The sequence below is a fragment of the Fistularia commersonii genome, chromosome 21 (genome assembly GCF_037954325.1).
Source record: "Fistularia commersonii isolate RoL2024-O1a breed Wild chromosome 21, RoL_Fcom_v1.0, whole genome shotgun sequence".
NCBI lineage: Eukaryota > Metazoa > Chordata > Actinopteri > Syngnathiformes > Fistulariidae > Fistularia > Fistularia commersonii.
Window position 1 is genome coordinate 10,603,868 of NC_141304.1, and position 17,966 is coordinate 10,621,833.

The following is a 17,966-nucleotide window of genomic DNA, read 5'->3' on the forward strand; positions in this document are numbered from 1 at the left end:
TATATATGTAACAAACAAGTACTCTGGGATCTCACCTCACTTAAGGGCAAAACCAAAATACCAAACCAAATAATATTGAAGATATTAATGTTTTATTCAGGGGTTTCGGGAGTTAGATGTAAATCCCGTCGGGTTGAGGCGGTTTAATGAGGCAGACATTAAAGCTCGCTGTTAAAATGAGCTCCGTTTATTTGTGTACCCCCGGTATCATTACCCGAAAAACAGTTTTCACACAATTATGTTTTTTTTCCATGGTTTTCCCATTTGCGTGTGTGGCCCCGGGTTAGTTAGTAACATTAAAATGCATTTGACCCTTCTATGATTAAGTCATTAAAACAAACAAACACATACCGAAACTGATTATTTCCGGTTCTCAGAGGTGAGGGGTGTCTATTTCCTTTATTTGTATTTGTCTTTTTTTGAAACTTCCCCTGTTGTTTCTTCTTGGACACAAGGCATCGCAACTTTGTGACCTAAAAAAAAATGTACAAATCTACCAAAATATTCTGGCGGTGGGAGTATATCTCCATATGACAATATAATACTTTTAATCAGTGATTGCTGCTTTCAGGCTGTGTTTATAATTTATAAAGAGGCATTTATTACTGTGACATTAATTATACTGTATGTTCGGCACAAGGATCTTTATCTGATTCGTTGTCTGATGAGCTCTCTGACCCATTTACCTGAAACGTCACGCATTACATCCCAGCAATTTGTTATTTTCTTTTATTTTTCAGCTGACTTATTACACAAGCAAGTTAATTACAATTACTCCCAAGTCTTACTTAAAGAAAAGAATGAGCGGGCAATTTAGAAAATGTTTAGTTGAATCAATCAATGGGATCACCACATTGCGAATTCTGATTTTATCATTTACTTATCATGCTGCACACTTAATTCATACGGCACCTGCTGAACTACTTTTGCAAGTCGCTCGTGGTTGTTTATTACAGCTCTGTCACCCACGTGAGGTTGTCCTAACACAAGGGTCGGGAACCTTTTTGACTGGGAGAGCCATGAAAGACGAATATTTCATTGAGAGCCATACAGTATTTTTAATGTATAATAAATTAAATATGTATTACTTTTCATGCGACTTCTGGTGCTGCATGGATTTGTTCGAGGTGTAGCTTTATATTTGACCGTTTCATCAATTCTATCACTGTATATTAGACATACCGCAGATCCAAATGCTAATTCCTCTGTCCACGCAGCCCGGAATGAACGGCAATCATCGTCTTTTTTTCCTTTTCACCATAATTTCTGTTACAAGGATAAACTAGTTGGCTATTTGATAAAATTGATTTCTTCACCTTTACAATGACCCGGACATGCTCTGAAGCCATTGGTTCCCAACCCGACTGACGTGTGACCCGTGAAATTTATCTTCTAATCTAATTACTGTGTACTTTAAAATGATAGTATTTTGAAGAAATATCACGAGTATTTTAAAATCAGTTCCAAACTGTTTTTTTTTTTTTTAACTCAAAATTGTCTGGGAGCCATATGCCGTTACCGGAAGAGCCATACAGGGCTGTCTCAGAAAATTATAATATTGTGATAAAGTTCTTTATCTTCTGTAATGCAATTTAAAAAAAAAAACAAAAATGACTTTTTCTTGATATTCTAATATTTTGAGATGGGATTTTAGAGTTTTCTTAAGCTGTAAGCCATAATCAGCTATGTTAAAATAATAAAAGGCTTGCAATATTTCAGTTTATTTGTAATGAATCCAGACATTTTTGTTTTTTTTAATTGCATCACAGAAGATAAAGAACTTTATCACAATATTCTAATTTTCAGAGACAGTCCTGTATTTGGCTATATGGTTCCCAACTGCTGTCCTAACACTTTAATAACACAGGTTGACCCAGATGTGCGTTTTGTGTCCAATTCTGTAAGAAAGTGTGTGTTACCACCCAGTCGTCCTTGACAACGTGGGGAGGTGATGGACCTCCACGACCCACGGTGACCCCAGACACGCAGGTGTGGGTCTCTAGCGCCCCCTAGCGACGGATTAGGAAACTGCACGACCCCCCTCTCTCCCTCTCTCTCTCTCTCTCTCCCTCTCTCGGTGGATGGAGCTCCCCCTCCCCAGGTATGACGCCTCCCCGCCCTCCGCCGCGCTCCATCCACGGTCACCACCGGCAGCACCGCCACCGCCACCGGCAGCCGCAGCGCCTCCGACCCCCCCCTCCCGCTCCCTCCACCCCGTCCCGGACCGGGCGCGCCTCCTCCCGCCCGCGGGTGTGGACGGAACCGCCGCCCGTCGAGACCGCCGTGCCAACTTTTGCGCACCAGCGAGAAGTGCGTGGCGGAAGTGGAAACCATGGCGACCATCGGAGACTTCGACCCGCTCAACTCCGCCGTTCCCGCCACGAAGATCGAGGTCACCGTGTCCTGCAGGTGAGCCGCCCGGTGTGCGCGACTCCTGGCCGGGATACCGACACCCCACCCGGGTGTGAGTCTCCTCCGGTGCACCGTTAAACTTATGTGTGTGTGTGTGTGAGTGTGTATCCCGGCCGGTGCTGCTGCTGCTGATGATGAAGATGATGGTGATGATGGTGTTGGTGATGCTGCGCGGAGTAACTCTTTTTGCCTCCCAGAGAACGTGCGTGTGCGTGCACGCACGTATGTGTGTGTGTGTGTGTGTGTGATGATTGGCAATTTTCATAATTTTTCTTCTTCTTGTAATTATGATCAACATCTTCATCACCATCCATCTTAGTACTATCATTATTCATCATTATTATTCTCATCTTTATTATTATTATTTCTATTATCATCATCATCATTATCATCAACATTATTTTATCCCCATCACTACCACAACCATCATCATTATATTTTTATTATTAGTATTATCATTATTATATCAGCATCATCAATAGATAATTTTTATTATTATCATCATTATTATACCACCGCCATCATGATAATCATTTTATTGTTATTATTATTATGTTTTGCATAATTTTCTCAATTATAAGTCCATCTTTTATTCTAACATTAAAACGTTTCGGTCACTTTTAATGCTATTTCTATCCAATACTAATACTTTTGAGCACTATAAATAGCAACACCACCACTTCTGGTAAGACTAATAAAATGTCATGTCTTTCATAATATATATAGCTTTTTCAGACCCTTTTGAAATGTATACTAAAATAATCACATTATTATAATTATTATTATTTATAATTAGGCCATATCTGTTTTCAGATTGCTTTTCCCCACAAGCATCTTAAAATCAATTTCAAATTAATTATTTTCAATCTTTTTCTTGTTTTATTACCTGTTATAATTTTATGTGTGCGTGTGTGTGTGTGTGTGTGTGTGTGTGTGTGTATGTGATGAGCTTCCTGGCTGGACGGTGCTTCTTCTATGGATGTGAAAATAGCTAGAAATACGAGACCCGATTATTGACTAGGGACACGAGATGGAAACTGATTGGGGTTTGTGGAAAATAAAAAGATGATTATTTCAGTAAATCATATTTGGTAATCATAAACACAAACTCATTCAGCCAGGATCCCATTCCCATATCCTATCTGGCGATAAATGCTACATGAATCAAATATTAAATGTTCAGTGGAAAAAATAAATAAATCATACTTTACTTGCACGTCTGTCCACGGCCACCAGTGGGGTTCAGTGAGCCGTTTGGAGCTGCCAATAACTGCGTTATAAACGCCTGTGTGAAGCTCCTCAGCCGAGTTATTACAAACTACATTTGAAGTACTGAAATAGTACTAAATGGTAATAAAAAGTTTGACCTACTAACATAGTTAAGCGGTACATAATTTCAGCCAATCGGAGGATATAGCTTTTTTTTTGTAATCGAAAAGTAATTTTCAATTAGGCAATTTCATTTTGTGTCATTGGAAACAGTTCACTAATGGTCAGTAGTTTATTTGTTTTTATTTCTTTGAAAGTATCACATGCCAGCTGTTAAGGTCCCGTCGTTTTTAAACGTGCATGTCTTTAAAGAGGTCAAGTCGATTGTTTGGCAAGAAGTGAAAAATAGAAAATAAATAAATAAAAGTCTGGAAGTTTTATTTATAACTTCCGGACAATGAAGGCAGTTGACAAACAAAACATTCACTCCCTTATTCACGCGTCATATAGAGACAATCATTCATTCACTCATTCACACGTTAAATAGAGACATACAACATTAAATCACTCTTTTACAACTCATACAGAAATAATTCACTCTGTCATCCATGAGACACACAAACATTCTCTCATTCACACGTTATATACAGACAACAATGAATTCGCTTTTTCACATGTCATATAGACATGCAACCATTTACTTTCATTCAGAAATGATAGAGACAAACGTTCATTCACGTCATACATAGTGACAACTGTTCACTCATGCATTTCACATCATATATGGACAACCATTCATTCACTCATTCACACATCACATAATGATATAAAACCATTCACCCACTCATTCACATGTGATATGGAGACAATCATTCTCTCATTCACACGTCATCTCGCAACATACAACCATCCACCCACTCCTCCACGCGTCTGGTCGGTGTGTTTTTTGGTCGTGGGAGGAAACGATGGTGGGCTGATTCCCAGGAGTGTGTCTGCTGCTCCTGCGCCTGACCGCGTTTTTTTCCCCGAGCCTCCACGATTTGTCCACCGTGTCTTCTAACACGGCCAAAGGGGTGGGTGAGGGGTGGCGGCAGTGGAGGAGGGTTGGCAGAATGGGGTCTCGGTCAGAATCCGAGATCAGCGGATCAGGGGCTCCGTATCCCGGCGAATGTGCCTGTGTTTACAGCTGATTTAGACACACGCTGATTTTAGCAGACATTTTTTTTATTTTCTGGGCGATGAAAGAGATGAGCTGGAAAAAATAATACACAATGATGAAGTATCGCGGGGAGACGGGGGAAACCTTTAACGCCTGAAGGTCAGACTTCTGAGCTAATTTGGGGAAAATATTGAGCTTGAAGAAGACGAGCAGAAGGTCACTCCAAGGAGAGAGAGAAACCGCGGACCCAATTTATTCTCTCTCTCTTTCTTTTTTTTTCCCAATCGAAAGAAACATGTTGAAAAACAATAACAATATTGTTCGAGTTTTGTTGGTAGATTCTTTCTTTCCAAATAAAAACGGCTAACGTCAAATCTTTAAAACAGCCAAAAAGATCCTCCAAGACCAGTCCCACATCTTAAAGCCGGCCTCCAGTCTGGTCGCAGACTCCTGCAAAACCCAAAGAAGGGCAACCTTTGTCCCCACAGCCGTCCAACTCCTTAATTCCCAGCAACCCTGCAAACCCCCCGTCGCCATGCCGATCCCCCGCCCCCCACTGAGTGTGATGCCCACTCATTATATATGTATTACATAAATGCAGAGCCCAGCTTACTTTGCAATCTCATACCAATGGTACAATTTGCACAATTCTGTACAGTCACTTATTAAACCTATATTATATATAATCACCCATACATTTACTGATGTTCACACTTTGATGCTGCAAGGCCATGTTCCCCCCAATTGCCCCTCGGGGACAAATAAAGTTTTTTCTGATTCGGATTCTGAAATGTGCGACTGTCTTCCGCTGCAGAGTTCGGATCACATGGCAAAATGGTTATGGAATATGAAAAAAGATTCAAAAATTAGCTTGAAAATTGGGAGAAAATCTGAAAAACAGACCATTTTGAGAGACAAAAGAACAATAGAGATAAAAAAGAACAATAAAGATAAATACCATATAAATGATAGAGATATACATGTAGGTATTGATAGGTATATATCAAGGTAGATATATAAATACAACGCAGGGATAAAATTCATTAATTTAAATATTTAAAGTTTTCAGATGTCTGCTCTGGCTTCTTAAAACACACACACACTACAGACACACACACACTTATGTAAAGGAGCGTTTGACTTTTTTAAAGTGACACTCCATGCTTTTGTTCACCCCCCCCCCCCCACACACACTCAATCATATAACAATATTGTAGATAAATGTTTCTGTGTTGATAAAAACTTCTCTCTCCATAATACTGGAATCCTTCAGCCCACCCTTTTGGTTGTTCATTACGCCCTCTGGACGTGGACAGTGTATGATTATGATCCATATGATCTGCAACAACCTGCTATAAGGCAGTAATAGTACACTTATGAAATTTTCAGTTTTAAAGCAGTCTTTGCATGGGGGAGTCTAATTGTTTGCACATATTATTTTTCACCATGTGGTATCAAAACATGCAAAAGATCCTCTTATTGACCTCAGTGAAGTCATAGGAAGTAGCTGAAATGGCTTCAAAGCTAAATAAATCACACTTTTATGTTGATTTTTTTTTCCTTTCCAGTGATTAAAATGCAGGTATTTCGAACCCATGACCATAATGGAGGATATTTTTTGCTGTACCCAGAAAATATTTAACTGTAAAAGGAAATTAAGAGATGGGCTGGGGACATTATCTCGAAGGACTTGTTAGTCTCAGCTTTGTGTTCGCGTTTGTGTGTTTGACAGGCAGTCAGGTGTCGTTTGCGTGTGAAAAAAACGTTTATCATCCGTCTTATATCGTTGGAGATAATTGGCGTCTCAGACCTGCCACAACGCTGCAGGTGTCCTGGAGTCTGCAGCCACGCTGCTGTTCGGAGGAGAGGTGCTCTCCATCACTTCAGCTGATTTACACATAGATACGAGAAGTCCCAGAGGGTGGGGATCATCATAATTGTCGAATATCCAGAACCGCTCAGCATTTCCTAAACATAACCTGTACCTTCTCGGAATTGTTTTTAAAAAAAGGCACTGTTTTAAAGATCATTGTGTTTGGAAGTGACAAAGAAAGACAGGAAAGACGTGATTTTCCAATGACCAAAGGTGGGCTCCAAAATCCATCGGGGTGGGTGGACAGCTGGACCGTCACTTGGGTCCACCAGTGGAAGTTGCCGCGTGGAACACTTAGCTTCCTTATCAGGGTCATGTTTGTACAACCTTCCCGGGCAATTGGACACGTGACACAGATCAGAGAAGACCTGATCCAGGGGCTGGGAAGTGGGAGGAGGAGGGGGTGGGGTGATCTTCTCACCACCCCAACACTGATGTTTTTCAGGATGAAAAAAGCAAAACATCAATGTGACCATCATAAGATGGTCGGGGTGGCAACCCCCGAACCTGCTGGTGGACCCAAGCGGTGAGGGAAGTGGAGGAGGCAGAAAGAAGGCATTCCTGACTCCTGCTTCATCTCAAAGGCAAGGTATTGGTATACAGGGATCTATGGAGAAAAACGTGATTGTTGTGTAGTGGCTCCAGCTTGATGACCCCAATGGGCCCATCTGTGGTGTGTGAAGCTGGAAAGACCAGCTTGTGGACCCACACTGTTGGCTCTCTGCAAGGACTTCCTTTAGTTTGGATAACATGGTAAACACAGGATGTTTTCAGGTCCCCCCAAAAGAGAGAAAGTTACAGAAACAATGTATCTCTTTGTGTTGATAACAGTAGGTACACATAGGGTTGGATCTGTAATGGCAGATCAGATATTTGTTTATTTGTGTGTGGCTCTAGAAATGGATTTCCCGAGTAATATTCAAAATATGAATTTCACAAGAAACTGCCAGGCGTCTTGGAATAAATGGACACAGAGAACATCCGGTTAGAAAATGACCTGTGTTGCGTGTTCAACGGTCTCCTTCTTTCAGGATGCTGGGGGGTGTTGTCAGTGTTCTGAGGGCCTTCTGCGTCTGTGGTCTCGTGGTTGAAAAGCGACATGGGCAGCGCTTTCACAGTGAAATGCCAAAGAGGTCAGTGAGTGTTGGGAGCCGGGACCTCTCAGTGGGAGAATGTCAATCACAGCAGGGGAGGCCAGTGATTGGATAGCCAACTTCCACCATCGTGTTTTGAAGGCCAAATATAAAGTCTTAGTCACCTGAATCAGATAGCGTCTCACTATTATACTTTATAGTGATCTCACTGTTCAAGCCTCAGCTTGTTCCCTTTTTCAGGGATTGCAATGCTTTTAAACTTTTAAATACTATGTGTTTTAACAAAAGTTCCCGTTGAGTCTTTATTTTTGCTTCATCCAGATTGGTGAATATTTAATTTTAATCATCTGCTAATTCCACCGCTATTGCCAGCTTTTATTGTTTTTTTTTTCTTTATTACAAGATCAAGTTCCAAATCAATGCTTATTCAGGTTAATAAGTCATTTTTAGAAAACATAATCAATTTTCTGTGCTATTTTTAGCAGCGCGGTGTGAAGTTACAGACTTTGCGCAAGACTGTAAGGCTCACACATTAGTAACTTTCGTGTAGAGACATTGTAACTACACATTGTAGCAGCTCATATAAAGAGATAGAAATGAAAAGAATCATCTCTAGCATTGCTGTAAACTGTATTGCTGGCTGGGGAATTGGTAAGTGAATGGATCGACGGATCAATGCTGTGATAAAAAAAGGAATTAGAATAGTGCTATTGGAAATGAAGATTTCAGAGCGGTTTTCTCCAAAACAGGCTTTGGGTCGTACCATTCCCGATGACCGGCCAATGCAGTTGGTTGACCTTTGTCCTCCATCGGGAGAAATACAGGGCCCCAGAGGCTGGTAATGGGTGTTTTAGCCTATAGCTGCTGTGAGGAAACAAAGCAACTTACACAACAAATAAGTAAAAATAACAACATCAAAGAAAAAGACTTGCATTGAAAAGTCTATTGAGATCAAGGCTGAATGAGAAGCAACCTATTTACATCCCCGTGAAACTCCTGTAACCGAGTTCATGGACAACATAGACGCGAAGCAGTCTTCGCTGGTCAGGGCCTTACCCATAATCCCTCATTGTTTTGGATTAGATCTGCGCTATATCAATAGATTAACATAAATTACAATATACAAGGATGCTAATTTACACTCTGGGTTTAGGGTAGTCTTTAGGCAAGTAAAATATATACAGCATATCTAAATACACAAGTGATAAAATCATCATAGAAAGGACCAGGTATGAGTGGTTTCAGCTCCGGATTGCCATTAACCCTGTTTGACATGGGGGGGGATTGAGATGGAAATTGTTGGACACTTAATTTAAAACTTCTAAAAATTCAAATTAAGTTTGTTTTTCTCCAGAATGTGAGGTTTTGGTCTGGCTTTCTTTAGAAGTGTTTGTCCACCAGTTGCCCCCCGGAGCGTGGTGCAAAAGAGCTCCATTGCAACCCCAGCGTGGAGGTGTATCTATATCTGGATGTGAAATTTTCACAAATATGACCTATATTTGCTCCTCAGATCTGTGGAAGTATGGATCCATTGAAGAATAATGTAAGTAATATGTCATTATGAGAAGCAGCTTCTATAATGTTTATAGGACATTCATAAGCTTGAAGGGGCAGGAAAAAAAGAAGCATGAGCCAGAAATACAGATTATGCTCCATTCAAACACACACAAACACGATTGCAATGATCAATCACCTGAACTGCCAATGAAATTTTTCATCTATGGCGCAACTACTTCCTGTCAACTGCAAGCACACGGGTCATTGATGTATTTTTCTCAATAATCAAACTTATTGAATCCATAAATGTCACGGTTATCGCTTTGAAAACTATTCTGGGTATTTTAAGATGTGCCAATTGAATCCTGGCCTCACGTCACATTTATAATCTCCATGGCAACATGTGTATCAGAGCCCCTAGAGAGTCGATGTCAGGCCGAGCTGTGATCTAAAATAGAATTTGTTCAAACCAAACTTCCAGTCTGCCTCAGCGTGAGTAATAAACACGTTATGACTTTGGATGGCAAATAAGAGGAGGGGGTTGTTTAATGTCAAACTTTCCAGAAGAAACTATTTGTCACCGTTTGAAGGTGTTGTATTGCACTTGTGATTGTACAGAGTCAGAATGAAATATAGTTCATCTGTCATTTGCTGCATGCCTTGGCTAACTAAAGCTGGCTGAAACTGGCTTTTGTTGGCCAATGCTAACTAAAGCTGACTACTGCTAATGACAGTGGGCTACAGCTAACTCGAGGCGACTGTAGCTAGCTACACCTAGCCGCAACTAACCAAAGTCAACTATAGCTAACTACTGGTGGCTACATCTAGCTGCAACTAACTAAAGTTATCTGTAGCTAACTAAAGTTGGCTACAGCCAGACGCAATTAACAAAAGTCATCTGTAGCTGACTACAGCTGGCTTCAACAAGCCCCAACTAACTAATGCTAACTGCAACTAACTACAGCTGGCTACCATTAGCTTTTGCCAACTAAAGCTAAAAACAATTAGCTATAGCCGCACACCCAGTAATGAAAGGAAAAAACATGTCATACCATATTTGAAGGCGGTTGTTTTCATTTTTGCACTCATCACATTTTTTTGATATTCAAACTGGGGCAGTGCTTTTTGGTACTGGTTAATAAATCCAAAGGGAAAAGTATTATTATTTATACCCAACCTCAGGTGCCGGAAAGCCTGTCGAGACAAGATATTACACAATTCTGAGTCTGGTAATTGCAGGGAGGCAGGGATGGCTTACTTTTAATTTATTGCCATCTGAGTTTTCTAATTACATTGCAATGTTAGAGATTATATGATTAATCATAGTCTTGATGTCTATGCTAATGGAGAAGCTGCTTGATCATTCCAATGGATGCGTTTTATAATTCCATCACCAGCTGCCCAGGGAATAAACTATGAACACACCGTCAAGTTCTGTCCCCTAGAATAAAAGTGATATTTTTGTATGCAAAGGTGACAGACTCTGGCTGGCTTATCGCCCACCTGATCCCACTGGGACACTAGAGAACACATAAATTTGACAATGTTATATTCATTGGATATAAGTAATGTATAATATAATTTCATTTTGATCTATAAGCGTGTAACGTGTCCAGCTTTCATTTGTCCTTTGTGAAAGGTGATCCAAAGGGACCTTGGTTCTGAGGCTCAAATTTGATTCCTGTTACAAATTGAGCTTTAAATTAAGTCTTACATCTTTTGAGCTGTTGAAAGGCTTGATTAGCGCTAAATCACCGAAATGAATGGAGCAAATACATCACCTCATCCACAATGTCGCGGCAAAGGGCTTTTTGTGATCACGTCTTAACAGAGGACAAGAGTCAATCTGCATTAAAATGGTGTAATTTCAGACTCTTTAGGTGGCTTATAATAATCCCGACACCCGTTTTCATTAATAACAGAATAACATGGTGGACTATGAGAGGGTAATTTGGTTGTAAACTTGTAATCTTGTGTTTCACGATGCTCTGTGTTACTTTGAGTTGTTCAGTTGCAACAGTAACAGCATGAATACGAAACATGTGTCTCCTTTTACGTTATAGTTTTCACTTCAACACAAAGTGACTGTGCATTTTGGGAATGCTAATGATGCTCTCTGTGATTGTAGTAATTGCTTGGAGGAAAGACAAACTCGGCAACTCATGCACTTTAATGAATGACGAAATGGCTTGTCGGGTGCAAAGCTGAAGTCTTAAAGTCTTAAAAGGCTTGTCTTGAAAGGAAACGGCCGCCACGTGAACAATGAACCGAGTCCTGCCAGGTCCGGATTAACACCCAGACATAGAGCCGTATCCTTTGATTTCCACTTCACTTTGTCTGCAACATACCAGAAGTCATTTTCTTGTTTGTGTGACCCATTTTTGGCATGATGATCAATGACTGGCACGGCCTGTAGCACCGAAAAGAAATTAAAAAAAAAAAAAAACCAACAACTTTTTATGGTGTCGAAAGAAAACAACGTTTTCAGCATCGCTGACCTTTACACATTTTTCAAGATGTATATTTAAAATGAGTCATATACTTGGTTTATTTATTTATCTGTTTATTGGTCAAACAGCTAATGTAACTTCAGAAATGCTCAGATTGGCCGTCTTTTCCGGGAAAGGCAAACTTATTGATCGTATTTAATTTGATTAATTTATCTCTGGATTTTTTTTTTTTATTTCAAACACGCCATTTACAAAACTCACATTTCCACTTTTTTCATATGTACATTTCATTGTCCTAACATGCTCAGAATGGAGCAGGCAGAAGCACACACTTATATATGCATACCCCATAACAAGAGTCAATATCACAAATTCACTATTCACATTTTAGGCAGTTTCAAAAACAACATTTTGTTATTATATTGTACATGACAAAACTAACACCAACAAGCAAACACAACAGTATTTGTGTCTTTTGAAATTTGCATTGCAGTCCTGCAGTAAACGGCTGCTTATCATCCTTATATTTACTCAAAGTGCGTCTTTTATATTTTCATTGAAGCTAATTTATGTTTTTACTTTGCCTTTATTTGTAAGACTATTACTTAAGTTAACCCCTGAAACTGAACCGCACATACTTCTCAAAATTGTTCTTACACATGGCTATCCATTTATAAGTAACCACTCTAGTAACCTCGCGTTTATAATTTAATAAGTAACAGGAGCTTCTTCTGTAGCCACCAAAACAAATTAATTTGTGGACGACTGCAGTGAAAAGTAAATTTGGCAAATTTATCTTACACGGCCTAGTTTTAAATGGTCAGGCAGATTTATCAGAGACCGCTTACTGAGCCAAGAACAGCAGAGGGCCAATAACAAAGCTGTGATATGCTGCAAAATATTGGAAATTAACTTTTTCCTGTTAGAGAAGAGTTCCCACAGCGAGTCACTTGAAGTCCCCAAGCGGTCAGAGCAGACCGCCGTATGCAGAGAGCATGACTGAAATTTGCGTTCTTGGAATGAGGCACACATGTTTACTTGACATTGACCGCCCATAACGGCTGACATTTCATCGACTGCCGTTTATAAGCGCTGTCGTCAACAAATCGAAATTCCGGTGCCTTTTAAATGCCATCACAAAGTAAAAATATATCTGTTTACCTAATTTTAAGGCTTACAGTTAAAGTTAAATATCAGAGTGACATTTTCATATACAGCTGAATAAGAATTTCTAATATCGGACAGACATTTGTTCATTGAGCTGATATCCATGAAGTCTTTGCACAGTGGGAGGCCACTCTATCACAATTTTTCTGTGGATTTCCTTTTTTGTACGTTCACAAAGAATGGGAAATATCTCTCGGTTGGTGTGATGCTCAGATTGTGGCTACATTTGGTATCTGGTATCAGAAGACATCTAACTTTCCATTGTCTCCCACATCTCTGACATTCTCTTTATGTCATTGCAGAAACCTGTTGGACATGGACACCTTCTCCAAGTCGGATCCAGGTAATGGCAGCCATTCTCGCACTAACTCCATACTAATTTCCATTTCCCTTGCTCCCTTCCCGCTCATCGACGCGCCACCACCGGCACATTATTGATAATCAAACCTGTTAGCTTGGCTGGCCTTGGCGATAAGGGATTAGTGAGGCTCCCTCGGAGCATTTTCAGATTTGAAGTCCCGCATTGTGCGTCTCCTTTCATCGGCATCGGATAAGTGATCATTCTTTACATCACGCATTGATCTGTTGCGTGTCCACTCAGGATAGTAGATAATTATAAAGTCATTCACTGAGATCTAAGTCAAATAACCACAGTAAACATCTATTTTAATTGACAACCTCTCCGTATATTGGTAATCAATTTCAATTCTGTTGTACAGTGGAACCTCAGTGTACTGAAATCTTCACAAAACAAATCAATTTTTCCCATTAAAATCAATGTAAATCCCATTGATACGTTTTTTAACCCAAACATACCGTACTCCTTTTACAACTTTTTTATGTGTTCAATTGTGAAAAAAATACAGACAGAACGATAACCTTGATTAATGCTGTGTTTCTGGTGTTCTTTATCTTGCCAACCCTTGTACTCTGCGTTTTTAAAACAGCAAAAGTAAAGCCTTCTCTTAAATGAGACCCTGGCTAATGCTGTCTCCAGCAAGCTGCTTTCATTAATCCATCCATCCATCCATCCATCCATCCATCCATCCATCCATCCATCCATCCATCCATCCATCCATCCATCCATCCATCCATCCATCCATCCATCCATCCATCTTCTCTCGCTGATCCAGAGTTGGGTCGCGGGGGCAGCAGCAGTGAGGCCTAGACCTCCTCCTCCCCCACCACATGGTCCAGCTCCTCTGGGGGAACCCCAAGGCGTTCCCAGTCCAGCCTGGAGACATAGTCTCTCCGACGTGTCCTGGGTCTTCCCCGCGGTCTCCTCCCAGATGGACATGTCCGGAATACCTCCCCTGGGAGGCGTCCAGGAGGCATCCTGACCAGATGCCCGAGCCACCTCATGTGGCTCCTCTGTATGCGGAGGAGCAGCGACTCTACTCCGAGCTTCTCCTGAATGACTGAACGTCTCACCCTATTTTTAGGGGAGAGTCCGGCCACCCTGCGGAGGACACTCATTTCGTCCGCTTGTATCCACATTCTTGTACTCTCGATCACTACCCATACCTGGGGACCATAGGTGAGTGTGGGAACCGGTAGATCGACCGGTAAATTGAGAGCTTCGCCTTTTGGCTCAATCCCTCTTCACCACACAGACCTGTACAGAGTCTGCATTATTTCCTTCTTCAGATCGACTATAATTCTTTAAGTCTTCTTAGCGCCACTGTCACGAGCACTTTTAACTTTTTTGGGAGCCATAATGAGGGCTAACTTACTGAAAAAGCACAAAAAATGCTACGAGGCTTGTTAGGGTTACTTGAGGGAATACTTTGAGGGAATACTCTCTTCGAAAGCCAATTTGTTCATGATAAGGAATGTTCATAAGCCGAGGTTCTACTGTATAATCATTGGCTTATATAACTATTTGTCTTTTTTTAAGTGCTGTCGTGGTCTCAGTCATTGAGGCTTTTGAGGGTAATAAAAATTGCTCCAACACACAAAACAGTTTGAAATGTCAGGAACTGAATATCAGATATTTCAAGAAACAAGAAAATACATGTCCATTTTTCTAAACCTTAAACGCCATTAGCTTTCCTTGGCTCCACCACAACATTGTCTTATCCACCCCCTGCTGTCAGGTCTCCTCTTGTCTTTGTTATGTCACTGTATGTCTCAGTGGTCACCACTTCCGCCTCACTGCAAGAAGCTCCACAGTTAGATTTGGACAGAGGCCCTTTCTGTATGGAGTCTTGGCATATGCTCAGGTTTCTTCCGGGTTCCTCGGTCATACCGCATTCCAAAAACATGCAGAGGGTCAACTGGAGACCTGAAATTTCCCAGATGTGGGAATGGGAGGGTAAATGGTTGTCATCGACTGGTGACTGGTCCAGGGCGTACCCCGCCTCTTGCCCAATGACAGTTGGCTCCAGCCCGACCCAAAGTGCAGCATAAGCAGCTGATAATGAATGAATTAATGAATGTGCCGTGATTAACACTGATAGATTCACCAAGGGATCATCTTTACAACATCTCTTATCAACTATTGAATATGGAAAGCATGCAATGATGTGGGATTAAAATAATAAATAAATAAATAATCATCCACAAATGCACTAAATGTCTGTGGGGATTCTCTCACATGATAATGCACTTTACAGCTGTTAAACTATGTGTACGGCATAATAACTGTTCATATACTCTACAGGATGAGGATAAATAAAGTATCATCATGCTCTTAACACATTACATTTCATGCTTTTGCACTCAGTACCTTACGTGGTTTGATGACGGTATGTCTTTTTTGCAGAGCGTGATGACAATAACACAAAATACTTTTTGTTCTCTTTAACGGCTGCCTCCTTCTCCAACTGGCAAAAAAGTGTCCTCCCAATCTGGCAAAAATTGCTCTTAGTATATTTATGATGCTGAATGTCAAGCGCAGTCATCATAAGTATCTGCAAATTTGTTTTTATTCGTGAGTTTCACTGAAGGTGCAAATCAACACATGCCCACATCTCCAGACAGTATTCAAACGTAGGTGAAATTACAGGTTATCTGTACTTCAAATCCTTGTCGAAATCTTGTTGTGGCAACTGGACTTAAATGTCTGCACTTGAAGACATTTCCCGCCTCATCTGAGAGGCTTCTTCAGTTCCGATGACCTGTGGGGCGAAGGAGTGAAACTTGTTGGATCACCTGAACTGAGACTCATATAGCTCCCGGGAGGGTTCTGGTGGTGAATCTTTCCTGGTTGTTTGGAGGGTGAACATTGGCCTGGTCCGTGTGTGCAAATCCGTCTTGTTATTGATCCCAGTATGATGTGATATGTTTGTGAAAGGTTGTGTCTGAGGCCCCCCTCCTTTGTTCAGAGATATTTTTTCCTCTATTGACAAAGATGGCTTCTTTGACTCCTCTCTCTCAAACCATCTGTCTTCTCAGAATACATTCATCGCTAACTTCAAAAGAACGGCCCTTTTCCTTCAGCTCCCCATAGGTCATAAGAACTGAAGAAGACTCTCGGATGAGGAGGGAGTTTGAAAAGACAGCCAGGAGACGAGCAGACAACGAGAACGCTTCAACCGTCCTTCTGGATTCAACAAGTTTCTCTCCTTTGTTTAGCTTTACCTTTTAACTTCCAATCCAGCAACAAGAGTTGCTCTTTTTTCCCCCAACAAACGACACCCCCATTAACAACCCCCTTAGACCTAGTTTCTGCCGATCAACTCTGACATTTACATAACAAAACACCATAACCTAGACCCATCCACAACTCCGGCAGTTATATTTGAGAACTCCCTACAGGTCATCAGAACTGAAGAAGCCTCTCAGATGAGGTGTGAAATGTCTTCAAGTGAAGAATCTTGAGTCCGGTTGCCATGACAAGAAGATTTCAACAAGGAAGTAAAGTACAGATAACCTGTAATTTCACCTTTGTTTGAATACTCTCTGGAGATGTGGGCATGCGACGATTTGCACCTTCAGTGAAACTCACTAATAAAAACAATTTTGCAGATACTTATGATGACTGTGCTTGACATTCAGCATCGTAAATGGACTTAGAGCAATTTCTCCTGACTCGGAGGACACTTTTTCGCTGGTTGGAGAAGGAGGCAGCCGTTTCAGAGAACAAAAAGCAGGTTATCATTTAGTTTTAGTGTCGTCACGCTTGGCAAAAAAGACGTACGGTTGTCATGGTACGTAAAGATACTGAGCAGAAAAGCATGAAATGTCATTTGTTAAAACAGCATAATGATAATTTATTCACCCTCATTCAAAAGAGCATATGAACAGTTATAAAGCAGTATGTACAGTTTGACAGCTCTAAAGGGCATTATTATACAAGAAAAGCCTTGTTTATTCATTTTAGGGCTTTTTTTTCCAAACTTGCCAATGCTATTAGTGCTATTTACACAGTTTGGTTAAATGGATGTAAAATTAAATTAGTATAAATTAGTATAAATGAAACAACAAAAAAAGGAATCAATCAATCATGGGAGATCTCAGTCATGGGAATAAGATCTCATTTGCTGTTTGCTTATTTATTAGAAATCAAGAGTGTGACAGAGACAGATGCAGTATGAGAGTTGAGAAGACCAGGATCTCTTACTACTAATACCAGTAACGCTAACAGTTACATGCCTCTTAGCTGACATGACACAATAATATCAAATCACCCTTTTAAGTGCTTTGAGAGTTTTTTTTAATTGTTCTGTTAATGTTGTCATTTGCAAATGCAGATAAGGAAAATACGTTTTTCAATAGAGAAGAATAAACAGAGTTCTAAACGAGTTTAAGTGGATATCGGCGGAAACAATCAGCGAGCGCATCGAAAAGAGAAATGCAGTCAGATACAGAAATACGGGGGAGTGATTTATTATAGAAACACACTAAACTTCGCTGACAGCGTAGGAGATCGTGACAGATGTGAAACAGTTTGTTTACACGGGGCGGCGCGTGTGCAGCAGCTGCGGGGTTGCATCTAGAATCCGCAGGAGACGCTCATGGCCGAGTACAAAACCTGCTCAGTGGCCAATGTAGACTTGGATAAACAACTAACAAACAAAAAATGTACCAGCTGTTAAACAGAGCTGTGAGAAAAGAAATCACAACCGTAAAACGTAATAAGTCCACGCATTTTTCAAATGATT

The 17,966-nt window shown here is 40.7% G+C and overlaps 1 protein-coding gene across 1 annotated transcript in view; it reads left to right on the forward strand.

Annotated features, from left to right (window-relative positions):
* Positions 1-2,188: 2,188 nt before the first annotated feature.
* LOC147222268 (copine-9-like) overlaps positions 2,189-17,966 on the forward strand; it is a 120,571-nt gene continuing 104,793 nt past the window's right edge. Inside the window, exons 1-2 of the mRNA XM_086167745.1 lie at positions 2,189-2,409; positions 13,164-13,204. Of these exons, the coding sequence (XP_086023871.1) occupies positions 2,333-2,409; positions 13,164-13,204 (118 nt within the window). The 5' untranslated portion in view covers positions 2,189-2,332. The remainder of the gene's footprint in view (positions 2,410-13,163; positions 13,205-17,966) is intronic.